The sequence below is a fragment of the Danio aesculapii genome, chromosome 20 (assembly GCF_903798145.1).
Source record: "Danio aesculapii chromosome 20, fDanAes4.1, whole genome shotgun sequence".
Classification (NCBI taxonomy): domain Eukaryota; kingdom Metazoa; phylum Chordata; class Actinopteri; order Cypriniformes; family Danionidae; genus Danio; species Danio aesculapii.
The window spans coordinates 32,200,830-32,220,232 of NC_079454.1; the positions used below are offsets into that span (position 1 = coordinate 32,200,830).

At 36.4% G+C, this 19,403-nt stretch overlaps 1 protein-coding gene across 1 annotated transcript; it reads left to right on the forward strand.

The window, feature by feature from the left end:
- apobb.1 (apolipoprotein Bb, tandem duplicate 1) lies at positions 1-15,401 on the forward strand. The gene is given in 30 exon segments (XM_056481407.1): positions 1-104; positions 971-997; positions 1,255-1,358; positions 1,450-1,595; positions 1,690-1,837; positions 1,929-2,081; positions 2,179-2,303; positions 2,391-2,476; positions 2,562-3,015; positions 3,161-3,275; positions 3,370-3,516; positions 3,614-3,739; positions 3,741-3,826; positions 3,901-4,096; positions 4,189-4,365; positions 4,454-4,657; positions 4,739-4,906; positions 5,013-5,218; positions 5,426-5,605; positions 5,691-5,800; positions 5,896-6,103; positions 6,299-6,474; positions 6,632-6,792; positions 6,881-6,990; positions 7,117-7,490; positions 7,578-7,738; positions 7,740-13,554; positions 13,648-13,753; positions 13,857-14,043; positions 14,189-15,401. Coding segments are annotated over 30 exon segments (11,220 nt in total). The 5' UTR covers positions 1-49; the 3' UTR covers positions 15,098-15,401.
- The last annotated feature ends 4,002 nt before the right edge of the window (positions 15,402-19,403 follow it).

Genomic DNA, 19,403 nt, shown 5'->3' on the forward strand with positions numbered 1-19,403 from the left:
TCCCTGGAATAAGCTACTGACTTAAGGAACGAGCTTACCTGAACCCATCATGGGGGGGACTAAGCTCTGCCTTTTGCTACTTCTATGTGCAATAGCCTTGTCATGTAAGTACTACTAAAGATTTGTGAACTATGGAATTTGCAATACTTGTATTATACAAAGTATAGAAGCATGTGTAATAGCACTTTTTTGTTTTAGCTGGATTTATTCTGTTTTTCTCTGTGTGCTTACTTTTGCTATGGAAAATCTCTGAAAATATCTGTTTTACTAGATATCAACACATACAGCTAATAGAAACGAACTGAATTCTCAGTTTCTCTTAATTTATAATTTATAGTTATAGTTATGTGTTGGAGTTAAATTATTATTTTTTTGATTCTGTAAACTACTGATGACATTTCTTCCCAATTTAAAATAGAAGTGTTGTCAATAAGAGATTTTTTTGTTTGTTGTATAAAATAAAAAGTTTTATGTTTTCAGAGGTTTATATTAATTTAAAGACATTAAAATACCAATATTCTAACTTTAGACGAGTTTGTCAAATCTGTATTTGCTGAGACAATCTAGATTTTGATGAAAAATTAAGACTTTTGTTTGGGTTTATTTTGTATTTGCCATTTTGTAAAAAAAAATAAAATAATAATGCTCTAAATGACAAATAAAAATAAAAATATAAAATATATTTCTTTGAAACTTGGAAGGAAATTTTCTAAGACCTTTCAAGTAGTGTACTGATTTTTTTCCACAGCTGTATAATAAAACGCTAATATATATATATATATATATATATATATATATATATATATATATATATATATATATATATATATATATATATATATATATATATATATATATATATATATATAAATTAAATTTTGTTGTCGTATGTGTTGTTAAAGAATAATACTAAATTGTGTGATTCTGGTCATTTTTGTTATTTGTATAACCTTGTTATCTCTCATCATAGATGCACAAGAGGAAGAACCATGCCTTTGTAAGTCCTAAGCTATTGATATATTCAAGACAAACTAAACAATTTTGTCTCTAAGAAATTCAATGTAGATTATGTAATCTAATAATATTTTACCAATAAATAAATGAAACAATAATGTAAATTTCTTTAATTTTGAGTTACTGATGCATTAAAACTGGATTTATAACTGATGACTTCATCTCAGAACAGTTATCTAATCACATAAACGTCATGTATGAGCGTCTTTGATGTTTATGATGTGATTTGTGCTCCTCTAGTGGCCAAAAGGTACAAGAGCTTTCAGAAGTATGAATACACCTACGAAACGGAGTCTCTAAATGCCCTGAATGGAGCAATCAATGGTCCCAAGGCCAGATGCAAGGTATAAATGTTCACACTATCAACATTTTAATTAAAGTTAAAACATTTATATTTTAAAATTGAAATTTAATACATATTCCATATATGAACAGGTTGAAATTGAGGTCCCGCGCATATGCAGCTACATCGTTCACACAACTGAGTGCGAGTTGAGTGACGTCATCGATGTTGATGCTGAAGGAAAGCCTGTCTTTAGGTCATCTGCTGGTGCAGACGCTTTCAAGGCTGCCATGGCAAAGTAAGTTTCTCAAGGCATACAGTCAAACAGTGACAAGATAAGATGAACCCAATCGTATTAAATAAATACTGACCTACCGCCATCTGGTTTTCAGGAACCCCCTGAAGTTCACCGTTGAGGGAGATAATGACATCAAGTTGTTTCCTGAGGATGATGAACCAGCCAACATTTTGAACATCAAAAGAGGTCTAATCTCAGCCCTTGCAGCACCTGTGCTGGAGGAAGACAGAAACAGGAGAATGGTCAGTCATTAACTCAAAACTCAAATATATAGTACACGTGTTAAAATGGATTTACATTGACTGATCCATTACAATTTTGTCTCAAAACCAGCCCACCGTCTACGGCATGTGCAGGACAGACTACTCAGTGAATGCCAGAGAGGACATTGCCACCGATGTTGTCCTCAACAGAGACTTGTCTAACTGTGACAATTTCAGCCCAGTCAAAGACCACACTAGTCCCCTGGCACTTATCACAGGAATGGTAAGTCATCCCATCTTTAAAAACACACACAATAACAATGTGTGCTGATAGCTTCTGAAAAAGGTATTAACCTTGCTTGTTTTTTTTTATCACACAGCAATACCCACTTGCTCAGCTCATCAAAAGCAGCCAAACCTGCAACTACAAGTTTGACAATGATCAAAAGCATATGACCTCAGCTTCTTGCTCTGAAAAACACATGCTTTTGCCATTTTCTTACAAGTGAGTTCATTGACAACTATGTGGGTTTTTACTTTTTGCCTGGCTGTTTCTTTTATTACTCTGCTAATTAATTTTGATTATCAACAGAGGAGAGCATGGCGTTTCTAATGTAGGAAAGCAAGTTTTGACTCTGGTGGGAGTGTCTGTATACAATGGAAGAGTCTTTGACCACAGTAAGTAATCATTCTTACATTTGAATTGGCATTCATTTTGCACTGAGCAGAAGTAATCCAATTCTCTTCGTTTACCCACTTCTAGATGAAGCCAACATGAAGACCCTGCATCTCGATGGCAGCATTGACTCCGTCCATCCAATTCAAGATAAAAATGCAATCCTGTCAATTCTAAGGGAACTGAATGGCCTTTCTGAGACCGAAAATGGAGAAAATAGAGCCCATCTTGCTCACAAACTCATTTCTACCATCCGCAAAATGAGTGCAGAAAGCCTGAGTGCTGCTCTACCAGAGGCACTGGAGATTTCTCGCCCCCTCGTGTACCAGGCTTTGTTCCAGTGCGGCACTCCTGAATGCACCAGTGCCATCCTGCGGGTTCTTAGAACCTTTGACCGTTCCTCAGTAGAGATTGATGCTGCAGTGTATGCCATGGGAATGGTTCCAAATCCATCCAGAGACCTTGTTGAAGAGATGCTGGAGATGGCCAAGTTCAAATCTAGCAAGCCCATCTACTATGCTCTCAGCAATGCTGTGAGGAGGTGAGAAAATAAGCTTTAGAAAATAATTTCTAATAATTAATATCTAATATCTATTAGAAAATAAGAAAATAATATCTCAGTCACAATCATGTTATTTATTCTATGAATTTATTGAATCTATAAATATTGGTCTGTTTCATTCAAGGCTATATGAAGTTGAAAAAAGTGTCACCCCTGAGATCAAGGCAGTTGCAGATTACGCCCTTGAACAGATTGGCGACTGCACAGGGAACCAAGAACATGTGTACCTGTCCCTGAGGGTATGTTCAACCTGATCCATTATGCATGCTTCATCAAGCTAAAAATAACAGCTGATATGTGGATATTGAAATATGTCCCTAAAAACACTTAAAGGTCATTGGAAACATGGCTGCTGCTGTCGGAGCTGCAAGCCCTGCTCTGAAATCAGCTGTTATCCAGTGCATAAACCAACCCGCTTCATCCCCTGAGGTCCAGCAAGCTGCTATTCAAGTATTTAGGCTAACTTCTGTCCCTGACGAGGTAAACAAATAACTGAAATAAGTAAATGTAATCATAAATAAATATAATCATAGTAGAAGCATGTTTGGCTAACATATTTTTTCTGCCTTTCTAACAGGGCAGAGAGGTGCTAATGAAGGTCATTTTCGACAAAGCTGCTCCAATACAGAAGCGTGTTGCTGCGTATCTCATTGTGATGAAGGACCCTCAGCACTCTGAACTGGCTCAGCTGGTTGCAGCTCTGGCCCAATAATAAGAACTGTCAGGCTATGAGCTTTGTTAACTCACATCTCCGCAACATCCTGAGCTCCACAACATCAGAGACCGAGGAGTGAGTATACATATTGATGCATTTTAACATCTTGTGTGTAAAAAACATTTTCTAATTTATTTCCTGCTTCTCAGACTTAGAGTAAAGATTCTCAATGCCCTGCAAGGAAATGAGATCAGTACTTCCACCGATCCAACAAAATTCTCTCGCAATTACAAGATTGGCTCTCTAGAGGGAAATGTGATCTTTGAGTCTGAAGAACTTCTGCCCAATGAAGTCATCCTTGAGATGACCCTAAATGCCTTTGGATATGATGTTGACATGTTTGAGGTACATAATTATCTTACCTTTTCAAATATTAGTTTTATCTTTGTTTAAAACCAGGACGTTAATAGGTTTCATCTTTTTGTTTATATTTACAGATTGGGTTGAATGGAAAGGGTCTGGAACCCACTGTTGATGCCCTGATTGGTATTGATGGATTCTTCCGTGACACCATGCAGAAGACCATTAACTATGCAGCTGACAAAGTACCAAGGGGCAATGACATTATGCAGAGCATGTTCCCAACTCTATGGAATAACATAAAAATGCAAAAGGTCTATAAAATAGAGTTTATTCTTCATTTGCACATTGATGGCATCTTCTTTTGTTCGATTTCTCACTCATGTTCTCTTCTCACTCTAGGCCCCTCAAAGCATTGTCAAGGAAATAACAAATAATGTTAACAAGCTCATCCAGAAGCTGAAGGTTCAGGACAACCCAGAGGCTATGATCTACCTGAGGCTTTTGGGTGCTGAAATGGGCTATCTCAAAACTAATGATGTAGAAGACATGGCCTACTCTGCTGCCTTGATGACTAAAAGCCTCCTAAATATGTTCCCTACTGATGTAAGTCAACTGCTTTGAAAAAAATGTGTTTAGAAAATCTGCCCATATAACAAATAACAAATATATATATTTGTTTAACAGTTCCTAAGGAACCTATACTCAAGTGTCAACAACAACCTTTTCCTTCACTACGTCTTCATGGACAATGAGTTTTATCTACCAACTGGTACCGGCGTTCCTCTAAGAGTTGCCCTGTCTGGTACTTTTGCTCCTGGAGTGAAGGGAGGACTGAAACTTGCCCGTGACATGGTATGGATCCGTCTTTTTTCCCTCATTTGATCAGCCTTTTATTTTAACCAAGCTTTTTTCATGCTAGAACTGGTTACTTAACCTAATTCTTGGTCTATTTACACAGAGCGAAGTGGCTTTCATGCCATCCGCTGGAGTTGAGTTTGTGACCGAGGTTGGAGCTCTCCTACCTGAATATGTTGAGTCTGGCCTGGAGATGCATACTAACATCTACCATGAGAGTGGTCTCAATGTAAAAGTTGCAGTAACCAATAGGCAGTTCAAGTTGACTATTCCCACACCAAAAACTCCAACAAAACTCATCAGTGTCTCGTAAGATGCTTCTATTTATACAGAAAAAACAGTCACACTAAAAAAAAAAAAAAAAAAAAAAAAAAAATATATATATATATATATATATATATATATATATATATATATATATATATATATATATATATATATATATATATATATATATATAAAATGTTGCTCCACACATACATTGCATTGATTTAGTATTTTGTTTTCTCTGTACAGAAACTCGTTGTATTCAGTGACTGGTACTGAAACCAAGAGGATTCCACCACTGACAGAGCATGTGAAAGCAAAGAAGTGCACTCCTTTCATTCCTGGTTTTCAGTACTGCGGTGTCATGCAATATTCTAATGCCTTTTCCAATGATGCCGCTCCCTACTTCCCTTTGACCGGTGATAGCAAGTAAGCGAAACACTGGGCATAATCACGGGTTAAATCTGTTTGTTTCTTTCTGAACTCTAAAAATTGAAAACTGACCTTTACCTAGATTTGCCATTGAGATCCACCCAACTGGTGAGGTTTCTTCATACACAGCAACTGCTGATTATGCATATGATGGCAAAGATGACACAGTGACATTTGGTCTGAAGGCAGAAGGTAAAGCATTGTTTTACCAAATAATCCCTTATGATCTCTACACATTTTCATTTAATACCTTGTAACTGAAATGCTGCAACCTTTCCATTCAATAGGAACATCATTTGAGAGCATAGTCAAACTAACATTCGACAGACAGAATTATGAAGTCTCGGCTGATGTCCAAATTCCTGACTATGACCTGGAAGCTGGAATTCGGGTTCATGCTGTTGATCGAAAAGCTCAGAGTGGTGCCACACATTCCATCCAGATTGACTTGATGAAGAAGAATGTACCTGAAGCATCTCTCATTGGTCTTGCTAAGTATGCACATAGTTTATATATAAAAAAAAAAAAAAAAAAATATATATATATATATATATATATATATATATATATATATATATATATATATATATATATATATATATATACATATATATACATACATACACACAATTTATATATTAATTTTACATATAATAATTTTAATTATTCTAATTTTTTTTCATTCTTTAGGATTGGGTCAATGAAGGATGCCATGCTGCAGGTTCAGCTGCTCATTCCAAATTTTGAGACTGATGCTAAAGTAACTGCAATACTGACAAATACTGATGAACTTAAAGTGGAACTTGAGAGTGACCTTAGGCTTCCTGAGATGACTTCCTCTATTCAGAAAATCATTCTGAAATATGGTAATTAAAACAAATTCAATATAAATAGATCTCCTGCACAAAAAAGTGAATGTATGTCAAGTCAACATTTTAAAAAGACCTTAACTTAAATTTGTTCAAATTTAGTAAGTAAACAGGAAGTCCTCTGCCTGTTAATTAATTTTCATGTACTTTTTAGATACTGAGGAAATTGAGGCTGAGGTCTCTTCTGATGTCACCACCGAGATTCACAATATTATTACTACTGATGCCATCAAAGCCACATTCAATGATATTCTTGACCAAGAAATTGGCACATCTGATAAGAAGATTCGTGATGTCTTGACCCAATTTGTTGAGGTAAATGTAAAATAAATCCTTATTTCCCCAAACTCATGAACTCATACAGAATTATTTAGAATATAATTTTTTTTCCATAATCATCTAGGCCTCAAATGCCTACCTGGAGCAATTTTCTCCCAACATTCCATATGTACAGGGATTGAGGATTCCTGCCCTCCCAGAATTCACTTTCCCTCAGAAACTGTTCCTGAATGCGTGAGTGATTCATAAACAGCAATACTAATTTTAAATGCAGAAGCATTATGAATCATAAATATATTGTTACACATTGTACTAATTTATGACATTACAATAATTTAAAAATATTCTGTATTTCAACAGTGAGGGTGCTGCTAAATACAAGTTTGGCCAGAATTATTACACCATATCCATTCCTATTCCTCTTGGTGGAAAAACTTCAAGAGATTTCAACCTCCCTGCTTCTCTGGCAACACCAGTACTGAATGTACCACAGCTTGACCTTCAGGTTAAATCCATTAATATTCCTCTTCCAGGGTTCTTTATACCTGAGAGTCTGTCTGTGTCACTACCTCTTGTGGCAAAGGCAGAGGTGTCAAGCAAGCTGAGCAGCAACTTCTATGACATAGAAGCAAAAGCTTCTGCCGAGAGTGAACTTGTTGATAAACCAACCTATTCTGCCATGATTGAAGTCACAGGAACAAGTCCAGTGGATCTACTCTCCTTCAAAATGGAAGGTACTTGTATGCTTCCATATTTTCTGTTAACCACTTTTTTGTAATCTGTAAAAAATAAATATTGAATGTTGCTCTGTTTATGTTTAGGATCAACCGTCCTGGAAGGTAAACTTGGAGAATCTTTGAAGACTGAGATAAAATCCTCCCTTAATCACAAGCTCCTTGAAGCCAGTGTCAATTATTTTGAGGAAATAACAACTGGTGAAAAAGTCACAATGAAATCAAGCAGCAAGATGGAGGCGAACAGTCCCTTTTGGTCTGAAGATTTCTCTGGAACACACAGGCCAGGTTGGACTTGATGAAGATGAGATCTCTGGAGATGGAAATCTGTTGGGCTCTATCAAGGCTGGTCCTCTGAATGGTGAAGTTGCTCTCAGACAGTCACTTATCCTTCTCCCATTCAAGCCAGAGCTGAAAATTGACTCTTCTCTGAAAGTAGACTCAGAACAACTCCAAGCAGAGAACATAATTGAAGCAGCTTTTGCCAATGGAGAGCTCTCTTTCACATCTAAATCAACAGCATTCGAGGACAATCTTATGCATGTTGCTGAACTTGCCTATAAAGAATCTCAGCTTGCTCTGAAGTCAGATGCAAGGGCAAAGGCTTTCGGCCTGAACATCCAAAATGTAGCTGAGGCTAGTGCTAGTTTTAATTTGGTTAACGTTAAGATTGACACTAATGTTGACACTGGGTTTGGAAATCGTATCCGTTCCCAGTTTATAGCAGCACTGGACGCCAATGGTCTGGATGTAAAAAGTGATGCCTCTGCAAATCTGGCTGAACACACAGCTTCCCACATGTGCAGCCTTTCCATGACCAGAAACGGCCTAGTCACAAGTGGCTCAACCTTACTAGAGTGCCCTGTCATGCCTTTGACACTCCAGAACAAATTCAGTGGAGCCCTTGACACTTCAGAGCTTTCATTGTCATTTGAAACAAAGGGTAAATTTGTCGAATTGACAATTGAAAACACAAATTCTCTGTCTGCTTCCCTGTCGTCAGTAAATTTAATTTCCAAAGCTAATAGCAATGATGGAACATATAAGCATGACTTCTCCCTTCAGCTTCAGCCATATAGTACCTCACTGAAAATTAGCAATAATCTGAATGCTCTGAACATCAAACTGATTAATGAGGCACAGTTTAAGGCACTTCCATACGCAGCAGATCTGACTGGGAGTTGGAAGCTTTCCTCTGCAACAGATGAGCTTAAGAACACATATGAGATCAAATATGAAGATCTGGTTGCTACAGCCAAGTGCGGTCTCACTGGAAAACTCATGGGATCTCACATGAGCCAAAACACAGAAATCGAAGTTGCTGGACTTTCAGTTACATTCGGCAGTGAATCCAATTTCAACTCACAGTATCTCCGCTTCAATAGTGACTTACATGCCGCTGCTGTTCCCTTCAGATTCAACGTTGATGCAATGGCCAACGCAGATGGGGATTTGTATCTTTATGGAAAACAAAGCGCACAAGTTTACTCTAAATTCCTTATGAAGGCAGAACCACTTGCTTTTGCACACTCACATGAATGCAGAGTCTCAACAACTCACAACCTGTACAATACTCTGTTAATCGAAACCAACCTTGATAATAAGATTGATACTGTGCTGACACCGTCTGAGCAAAAGGCCACAGTGAGAGTAAAATCTAAGTTCAACAACCATGAGTTTAACAAAGACGTGAGTGCTTACAATACCCCTGAAAGACTTGGAGTTGAAATGTCTGGATCCATCATCACCAACATCTTCAATACAGTTGACTCTGACAATCAAGACCACTTTTTCTCTGCCTTCCTAAAATATGATAAAAACAGTAACAGCCGTGCCTTAAGCCTGCCATTTATTGATGACATTCCTTTTGACCTGCAACACATGAAACTTGCAGTTTTGAGGATTGTTGAGGCCATGCAGAATTATATCAACAGAGAAGAAATCATAGCAGAAATTCAGAAACTGGTCACAGACGTTAGTGACTTTGTGAATGAACTGAATCTGGAAGAGAAAATCATTCAATTCAGCAAGGACCTGACTGCACTGTATGAGGTTTATGGAATTACTCTCGATGACCTGGAGGCTTCTCTGATGAATCTAAAGCCTGTTTTGTTGAAGCTAGTCACTGAACTTGACACTTATGTAGTAGAGATAGAAAAAATTGTGAGGGAAATAATTACAAGTGGCACACCATCTGATGCTGCAATACAGAGGTTTACAGAAATGCTGAATTCCTTTAATGAGAAATATGACGTCAAAGCCATTGTTCTCACTGTTATTGAGGCTATTGAAAATTTTCTCAGGGAGATAGATGTAATGAATATTAAGGGCAGCAGGGAAGTCTTTAAGCAATATGTTGATGAATATTTTGCTATTACATCCAAACTGAAGGAGATTTTGAGTGAACTGAAGCAGTTTGTTGCAAACTTTGACCAAGAAAAGTTCACTGAGGATGTGAATAACTTTGTTACCTCTGCCAGATTCAGAGACTATGCAGACAATCTGGTGGCTAAAATCCCAACGGAGCAAATTAGCAAGACTCTTGAAAAAGCAAAACAACTGCTTAATGTACTGGGTAACAGAATGAATGCCATCTATACCAATGTGAGAGAAATTCTGGTGAAATCTGGGGTTGACAAGAAGATTGAAACTCTTCTGAAAAAGGTTGTTGAGCTTATCAAGAAGTTCAAAATTGAAGAAACTGTTAAGACTCTTGCTAACACTTTGAAATCTATTCTGACTCCTGTCACTGAGCTGGTGGATAAGGCCATTAACTACCTGAAAACAACAGAGGTAAAGGAAATCATTGAAGATCTGAACAACTGCCTAAACCACTGCATTAAATATATTAGATCATTTGACTACAACGCATTTGTGGATGAAGCCAATCAGAAAATCAAGAAGTTAACAAATGATCTTTATACCATGAGTTTGTCACTTGAAATCCGTCAAAAGCTTGAGGCCATCAGAGAGTTTGTCAACTACGCTCTGTCATCTCTGACCGCTTGCATCGAAAAGCTGGAAAAAGTCAAGGTTGTGGATGTTGTCAAAAAATTCAGTGACATTGTCGATAGTGTAGTCTTCATTGACACGGAGGCACTCACTGAGAACCTTAGGAAAAGACTTGCAGACATTGATATCAGAGAAGAAATCCAGAAGTTTCTGAAGCACGCAAGTAGCATCTACACCAAGGTTGCGACCACTGCAGCAGATGCATGCAGTGCTGTTATGCAAGTAATCCAAAACACCCTTAAAGATCAAGCAGTTGTCAACGAGCTGAAGCAAATCTGTGACAGAGTGAAAACAGTACTGATAACAGCTGAATTTGAGATCCCATCTTTCACTTTTCCACTCACTGACCTTGTTGTGCCCTCCATGAAAATAAGCTTAAAGAATCTTCAGGAAATCAACCTCCCATCTTCACTGATTGACCTTCCAGCATTTACTATTCTGCAATATTATACTGTGCCACCAATCAGAATAGATTATGCTGACATCAAGCAGGGACTTTTAGATCTACTGAACTTCATCGCAAACTTTGAAATAATGCCAGCTATTGAGTCCTTCTTTGGTGACCTTAGAATTGTCTACCTTCCAGACATCTCTGCCATCACACTGCCAGAGATCAGCTTACCAGAGATCTCTCTCCCAGAAATTCCTAAATACATCAGTAAGCACAAATTCTCTGATCTGAAGATCCCAGAATTCACCCTCCCTGGAGTTCCTACCGAGGTCATGGTGCCATGCTTTGGAAAGTTGTATGGAGAGGTTAGAGTCACCATTCCAATTTTCAACATGAGAACTACAATAGAATTCCTAAACTCCACTGAAAGTGCAGAAACCCCTCAATTTGTAGGGCACATTACCTCACATGGATCTTCAGAATATGACCTTCTTAAATACACCCTGGACTCCACAGCTCGTGTTGCCATGCCTAAGATGAGTCGTGTGATTCTTGCAGAAACCCTGAAGATCACTCACAGTGTACTAGCCATTGACCATCAATCCTCAGTCTCACTCTATGGCCTCTCAGCCCAGGCTTCTTCCAAGAGCACCATGAAGATAACCTCTTCCACCTATAATGCTAACATTGTTAACACGGCTTTCTTTGCCCTGGCAGGTGGAATATCTGCAAATATCAAAACAACATATAATGACAAGTTAAACGCAGACATTTGGAACAGTGAAAATTATTATGGTAATGATATAGTTCTTAAGCAGGATGGTCTAAAACTCCTTCTGACCATGGAAGAAGAGGCCAAGGGACATATATCTGTGCTCGAAAAGTCTGATGATATCACTGGCAAGAGTAGTTCATCTATAATCATTACTCCAACAACATTCTCTCTGATCATTGATGTGGATACCAACAGTGCTGTTTCAAAGTTTAAAAAAAATATTAAAGCTGAGGGTGTTGCCCTGAGCTATGTCGACTTCACTGCCAGTATTGAAGGAACTAGTGATTCTGAGTTCTTTTCACTGAATGCAGCTGGAAAGGCGGATCTCAGACAAATGAAGGTAGAAATGAAGGCGGACCTTGACACAAAGTATGCTGGACTGCTCAGTGGTACCTTCACCAGTGCCTTTAACTTCTTAGTGCAACCTTTTGAGGTGGCCCTTGATTTCAAGAACAAGGCTAATACTAAGCTCAACCTTGTAGAGCCTCTGTCTGCTAAGATTGATATTCAGAACAATTATACTGTCATCCTTAATAGCGACGAGCAAATGTTGAGCACTGGGGTACTTGCCCGCTTTAACCAGTACAAGTACAGTCACAATTTTACACTTGCCAACAACGAAGAGGAGGCTGGCATTTATGCTGCAGTAAATGGCGAGGCTAATTTGGAATTCCTAACAATCCCCTTCAGTATTCCAGCAATTGAATTAGAAACACTAACTATGGTTATTGAAATTCCAGAAATCAGCAACATCAATCTATATGAACAGACTGGGCTTAAGCATGTTTTGACTGACTTTGACCAGGCCATTGATGTAGATGCAAAGATAGTTTACCAGAAGAGCGACTTAACCTCTGAGTTTTCCTTTAAGTCCTCCATATTCAATCTTAATGCTAATGCTGGATTTTATGGAAAGGATAACCCTGTAATTCGATTTGGAGTCATCACTGCCTCTGAGTTTGAGTCACTGAAGGCTAAGCTTGAAGGAACCAGCAGCCTGAGCACCAAAAGTGGATTCAAATTAGCCAATTCTTTGCTTCTAGAAAATCGCCACATTGAAGGAACCCATGAAAGCACCGCAACTATGAACCCAAATAACTTTGAAGTTACACTGTCTATGGCCACAGATGCAAAAATGAATCTACCAATTCTTACAGCTAATGCCAACCACCAACTTACTGCTGACAACAAGGCCAACCCAAAAGCAGACTCAACTTTTAAGATGGATTACAACTTTGACGTTCCCATTATTAAGCTTGTTGGAAAGGGAAATGCTGAAACCATCTTAAAAGGCGAAGGAACTCGTACGTTTATCTCTGCTGAGACTCTCATAAAGAGCAATATTGATGGAACATTCCTAGATCGTGGTATTTTGAAAGGAACTCTGAAATATGATGAATCCCTGTATGTGAATGGTAATAGTTTGCGATATGCTCTTAAGACTGGTGGTGATGGAGACCTGAACTATGGTGATTTCAAGGTGGCTTTTGATGTGGATGAAAACCTGTCTGTGGAGACAGCCAATGAGCACGTCTATGCTACAATGAAGTTTACTTCCAATAACGAAGCAAATGTTGGATGTTTCACCACAAAGGGAGTTCATTCCAGCCAGGCTACTCTCGATATGGATCTTCTGAAGTCACTGGTGGCTGATGTGAAAATAGACTTGAATCAACCGAGCACCTTTGGTGACCTTAGCATCTTTGAGACAATGAAAGTAGATCTCAGTGTTCCCAAGCAGAAAATTGATATCCTTTCAACAATCAAGTCTCCAGTATACACCACAGATGTTCGTGCTAAACTAGACGGTAATGCCCCAGATTACAAAACGGTTCTCAAGGCTTCAGCCACTTCACCAGTTGTGCTCCTGCAGTACGATCTTGACAGTAAGTTTCTGCATAGATTATATATGTACAATGTTACTCAATGTTACTAAAAGGAAATTAAATCTTGCATTCATGTGCTTTTACACAAAACAGGCTCCATGAGTACTACTATGGAGAATGGGGCCCTTGTTATCGGAGCTAATGCTGTACTTACACATCATGACTTTACTATGGATATCAGCAATGCTATTCACATGGGGTAAATAAAAAATCCTTCTGATCTTTTAATTGAAATGTTTACAATTATTATTTAGTTTATAAAGCAATTCTGTGTGTAAATCTAAATTCTACTTATCATTTAGCGACCGGAGCCATATCCTGAATGTGGACATCACCAGCCAAACATTTACAGATGCAAACTTTCGATATGCTGCTCGAAGTGATGGCATAAGTGGCTCTGTTTCCACACTGGGGTCTGGCCTCCTTGGCTTCCAACTTCAAGGAAATATTCCATCCCAGATGAATGCAAGGCTCTACTGTCGTTATTCTGTAAGTTGCATTTCTTTTGTTTTTCTTTTAAGATAATAATTCACGCAAACTGTCTGTTCTTTTTGTTTCCTGTTTGCACTTATTTAATATTCATATGTGCACTATTCGTAATGTTTCTAAATTATAATTGTTGTATTTTCTGCAGTTTGCACCAGATGATGATGTCGACATCCTGAGCGTCAGAGCTGTACCAAAGGGAGATGAAAAAGTACTGTTGGTCACTGGCAATATAAAGGCTGCATATTCCATGTTTGAAGGCTTAATGAATACTCTAGCAAAAATCTCATTCAAACTTGCACGATTAACAGAAAAATCTGGCCTCGCTTTTCCAATTTTTGTTGCTGACGATGTTTACGTAGTAATTTCAAATGGACTCTATGCTGCCCGCACAGCTACACCAGACCTTAGTGAGCTATCACAACTTTTCAGAAATGTATTCGTCACATCCCAAAAGACCATCCAGGTTCTGATTGACAATGCCATCGTACTACTAAAAGAGATCTCACAATATAAACTGCCTGGAATGGATGAAGCTACACTGGCTGAAATTTGCAAGAAAATCCAATTAGTTGTTGTAGAAATGGTGGGGAAGCTTGGTAACAACTTGGAGGTATATTTGTCACACATCATGGATAACTTTAATACAATTCAATTGACATTTCCCAATGGAAAGGTCATGACAGTAGCTGAGTTCCAACAAAATGTGCAAAGTATCCTGAGCAGCCACCTAGTTATGATAGCAGATGCAATGAAGCAAATTGAAAGCCCTGATGTAGTTCTTAAGAAACTAGGACAAACCTTACAAGAGGTTGTTGAAAAAGGACAAGAATTTGTGGACAAAATGAATTTTAGTTTCTTAGAAGATATTGCCACGGCCATTAACACATTCTACCGGAAGCTGATGGAGATCATAGAAGACATTAGTGCAGCATTTTTCTTTGGTTATTCAATTCCTGCAAGCAAACTATTTAGTGAAATTTCTCAGAACATAGAGGAAGCGTGGAACGCAAATAATGGAATACATCGATTTGAGCTTCCTCTTCCATTTTTCTAGTAATATGGTCATTCTGAACAGACAGTGAATTAAGTAAACACTACCATCTTTTAAAATGAACATTCTTGGACATCGAAGCCAATGGACACTTTACTGAAGTATAGTACAACATGTATATAAAACAATTACTGACCCAAAACATGTCTCATTGTTATGCTGCTCTATTATTCTATTTGTATAAATGAGGATTGAAATACTAAGCTAGTTATCAAAAATGTCAACTGCAACCTATTGTCATCCTTGTTCTGTATCCAACATTAATGGCATGATGGATGAGGAGCAATAAAGAACTTTTATTATGCAACATGACAGAATCTTTTCATTTTGTTCTTCAATTGATGATATTCTAGACTGTATTCTAGAAGTGTTTTAAACTAGTTTGGCTGACAGATGTAATAACATACAACAAAATGTAAAATTAGCACTGGTACATGGGTACATTTTAGTTTTATTATGCAAACTAATGGTGACTTAAAAAAATGGAAAAAAAAAATCTATTACTATTATTTTTTAATTGAAAGAAAAAAGTTTATCAGAACTTTTTTAGAAGTGAAAAACCTACTACCATTTTACTCAAACCCATACCTATTAAATCTAGTAAATCAAGTGGTTTGATTAGTGGTTATTAAACTTTTTTTTACCAGCGTCAGGTTAACACATGTTAACTGTACTCCTTTTTGACACATAAACTGAAAATCATTTAATAATCATTAAAAACATTTTGGATTTGTTTACAAACTGATCACCTACTCTGCCTTAGCTTTTTAACCTTTCTGTCGTGTTCGGGTCAAATCTGACCAATTTACAACTTAAAACACTCATAAACATTGTGTTTTACATCTGATTGCCTCAAGGGCTTATGATATCCTCTACACTATGCATTTGAACATATAACGTGATGATCATCTCTTTCATTGAATTTTGAGTGTTTTAATCAACCTTGTCACACCTGTGGTGTTCCCAGTCAGAAGTGACCGTCATAGGAAATGAATCGGTATCTAGACTATATTCATCTATCTGACAGAAAACATTCCCAGACACACCACCCCAACTCACTCACTCACTCACTCACTTACTCACACATTTCAGACTGAACAATATCTTTTGCAGGTAGACAATCTCTTTTCCGCGCTTATGTGCCAATCTTACAAGGAAGCCTAACTATTTAATGTTTTATCAGTTTAGTGGCTAATTCGTGGCAAGTTCAATCATACGAAAATGATTTTTAAAAAGAGGCAAGGCATCCAAATAAGCAAATCGCACTAAATTGTATGAATAAGATCGTATGAACTCAAACGGATAAGCCACTAAATCAATAAGTTATGAATTGCCATGAGTAATGGATCACACAGACTAGACTATAATTATATAGACTATATAATAGTCTATTATATGAACCCATCTGTGTGTGTGTGTGTGTGTGTGTGTGTGTGTGTGTGTGTGTGTGTGTGTGTGTGTGTGTGTGTGTGTGTGTGTGTGTGTGTGCTGCTTTTTTCTTTCTTGCTTGTTTGTTTGTTTGTTTGTTTCTTTCTTTCTTTCTTTCTTTCTGCCAATCTTCATTTAGCCTATCTCTGGGTTTAGCAGGAGCACTTTTAGCTTAGCATCAATTATTTTATTGAATTAGACCATTAGCATCTTGCTCAAAAATGACCAAAGTATAACTAGTGCTAGTTCTGTGTCCATGCTCACCGTCTGTACCCTCAGTCACTATTCCCTAGATTAGTACATTAATATAGTCCAATTGAAGAACTGAATGAACATTTGAGCACTCAGTACACGGGGAAGGATGTCATTTTGTTTTTTTGTTGTTTTTCATTCAGATGGATTCAAATTTCAATGTCTTTGGTCAGACCCTGTGATAGTTATTTTAGTGAGCTGTCTATTAGTAACAAAACAAAGTATTTTGATTTCTTTCATCTATTGTTCACTTTTTCTAAACATTTTCAGTGCCTGTTTGTATTTTCACTGGAGTCATTTTATGGCTAATTCTATAAATTCTTGTTAAACACTTCTTTGAGAGATTTTTCACTGTTAAAGAATGTTGAATTAAAATTTGGTGGTGAAAAATGTTTTTTGCTAATAGAAGAGCAGTTAAACCAGACCAGTCAATTTTGACCAGGAACATTAAAGTAAGGGTAGGGATGTGAACACGACACAGGGGTTAAAACTAGAATAACACCAGCCAAATACCAATTAAAAAACTGAATTTAGTTTAACTTGTTTTTCTACTATCCACTAAACTCATCAGTTTTCTTTAAAGCAAAGTTGAGCCTTTTCTTGTTTATTTGGCAAAGGTCACATATCCAGTCAAGCTTTACTCTGCCTCCTTGTGGTGAACACGCTGAATTGTTGACAGTGAAGACTACAAAGATAAAGGCATTGTATACATTAAAAAAGTACTCAATTTGATGCAGAATAACATAAGGTGTTAAAATGAAAGAGGCAGAAAGCATTAAACTGGAAATGTGTTCATAAAATATTTTAGAAAGTTAGGTTATACATTATATATATATATATATATATATATATATATATATATATATATATATATATATATATATATATATATATATATATATATATATATATATATATATATATATACACACACACACACAGTTGAAATCAGCATTATTAACCCCTCTGAATTATTAGCCCCCCTGTTTTCCCCAATTTTTGTTTAACAGAGAGATTTTTTCAACACATTTCTAAACATAATAGTTTTAATAACTCATTTCTAATAACTGATTTATTTTATCTTTGCCATGATGACAGTAAATAATATTTTACTAGATATTTTTCAAGGCACTTCTATACAGCTTAAAGTGACATTTAAAGGCTTAACTAGGTTAATTAGGTTAACTAGGCAGATTAGGGTAATTAGGCATGTTATTGTATAAGGATGGTTTGTTCTGTAGACTATTTAAAAAAATTTGCCCAAAAGGGCTAATAATTTTGTCCCTAAAATGCTGTTTAAAAAGTTTAAAACTGCTTTTATTCTAGTCGAAATAAAACAAATAAGATTTTCTCCAGAAGAAAAAATATTATCAGACATTAACAGAGCAAGGAAATTTAACATCATTTGGGAAATATTTAAAAAAGAAAAAAACATTCAAAGGGGGGCTAATATTTCTGACTTTATATATATATATATATATATATATATATATATATATATATATATATATATATATATATATATATATATATATACATATATATACATATATACATATACACACACACACGTATATATATATATATATATATATATATATATATATATATATATATATATAAGATAATCAGATTTGTACAAATATTGCATCTACTATATTTTTGCATGCATCAATGCATGTGTTGAACATGGGGCAATGTTCATTACATTTTCTGTCAATATGCTCTAATTTCCTATTTCAATGTAGCAGCTATTTTATTAGGTACTTGTCTGTATATGATTTACATATAGCAGCATAAATTATCACATGTACACCTTGCTGTGGCACTGTATTTTAAAGAGGTAAATTTAGCACTGAGGTTCTGGATCTTTACTGTACATGTACATCCAATGGGAATTAGCAAATAATTAAATCAAACAACAGTGTGGCCGAAATAATAATAATGACTTGTTCGATGAAAGTCATGACACTCAACTAGACTGTAAAACCCAAAAAGTTAAGGTAACTTAAACCATATAAGGAAACCGATTGCAACAAACCATTTAAGTTGACTAAAAAACTAATTCTAATGAGTACTGTGAACTTAATCCATTTGAGTAAACAAAGCAATTTGAGCACAGTAAAACCCAATAAATGAAGAGAACTCAAACCAACTGAGTACTGTAAAACCTAATAAGTTAAGGCAACTTAATTGGTTAAGGAAACTAATGATTAATCTATTGGAGTACTGTAAACTTACTCCATTTAAGTTGAAGTAATGAGGTTTTTAATTAACTCATTACCTTCAACACGGAGTTCAAAACTCTTTTCAATTAAGTAGAATTAACTTTTAGTCAATTTTGAGTTAACTACACTCATTCCATTTGATAAAGTTGACTGTTGGGTTTTACTGTAGTTCAATGAAAGAAAATAAATCTAACTTTTGAGAAGCTCTACGTTTTTTCACTAAAACTGCCACTTTCTTTACCTACTTAAAAACCTGGGGCCTAAGAAAAAAAGCAAGTCACTGCACACAAATTGAACTTTTGGGACAATATGCCCCAATCCTAACTTCATGTATATGCTACAGCTGTTTTATTTTGTTCATCATTTATATTGTAGTTTGGAGAACAGGTACCCTATCAATT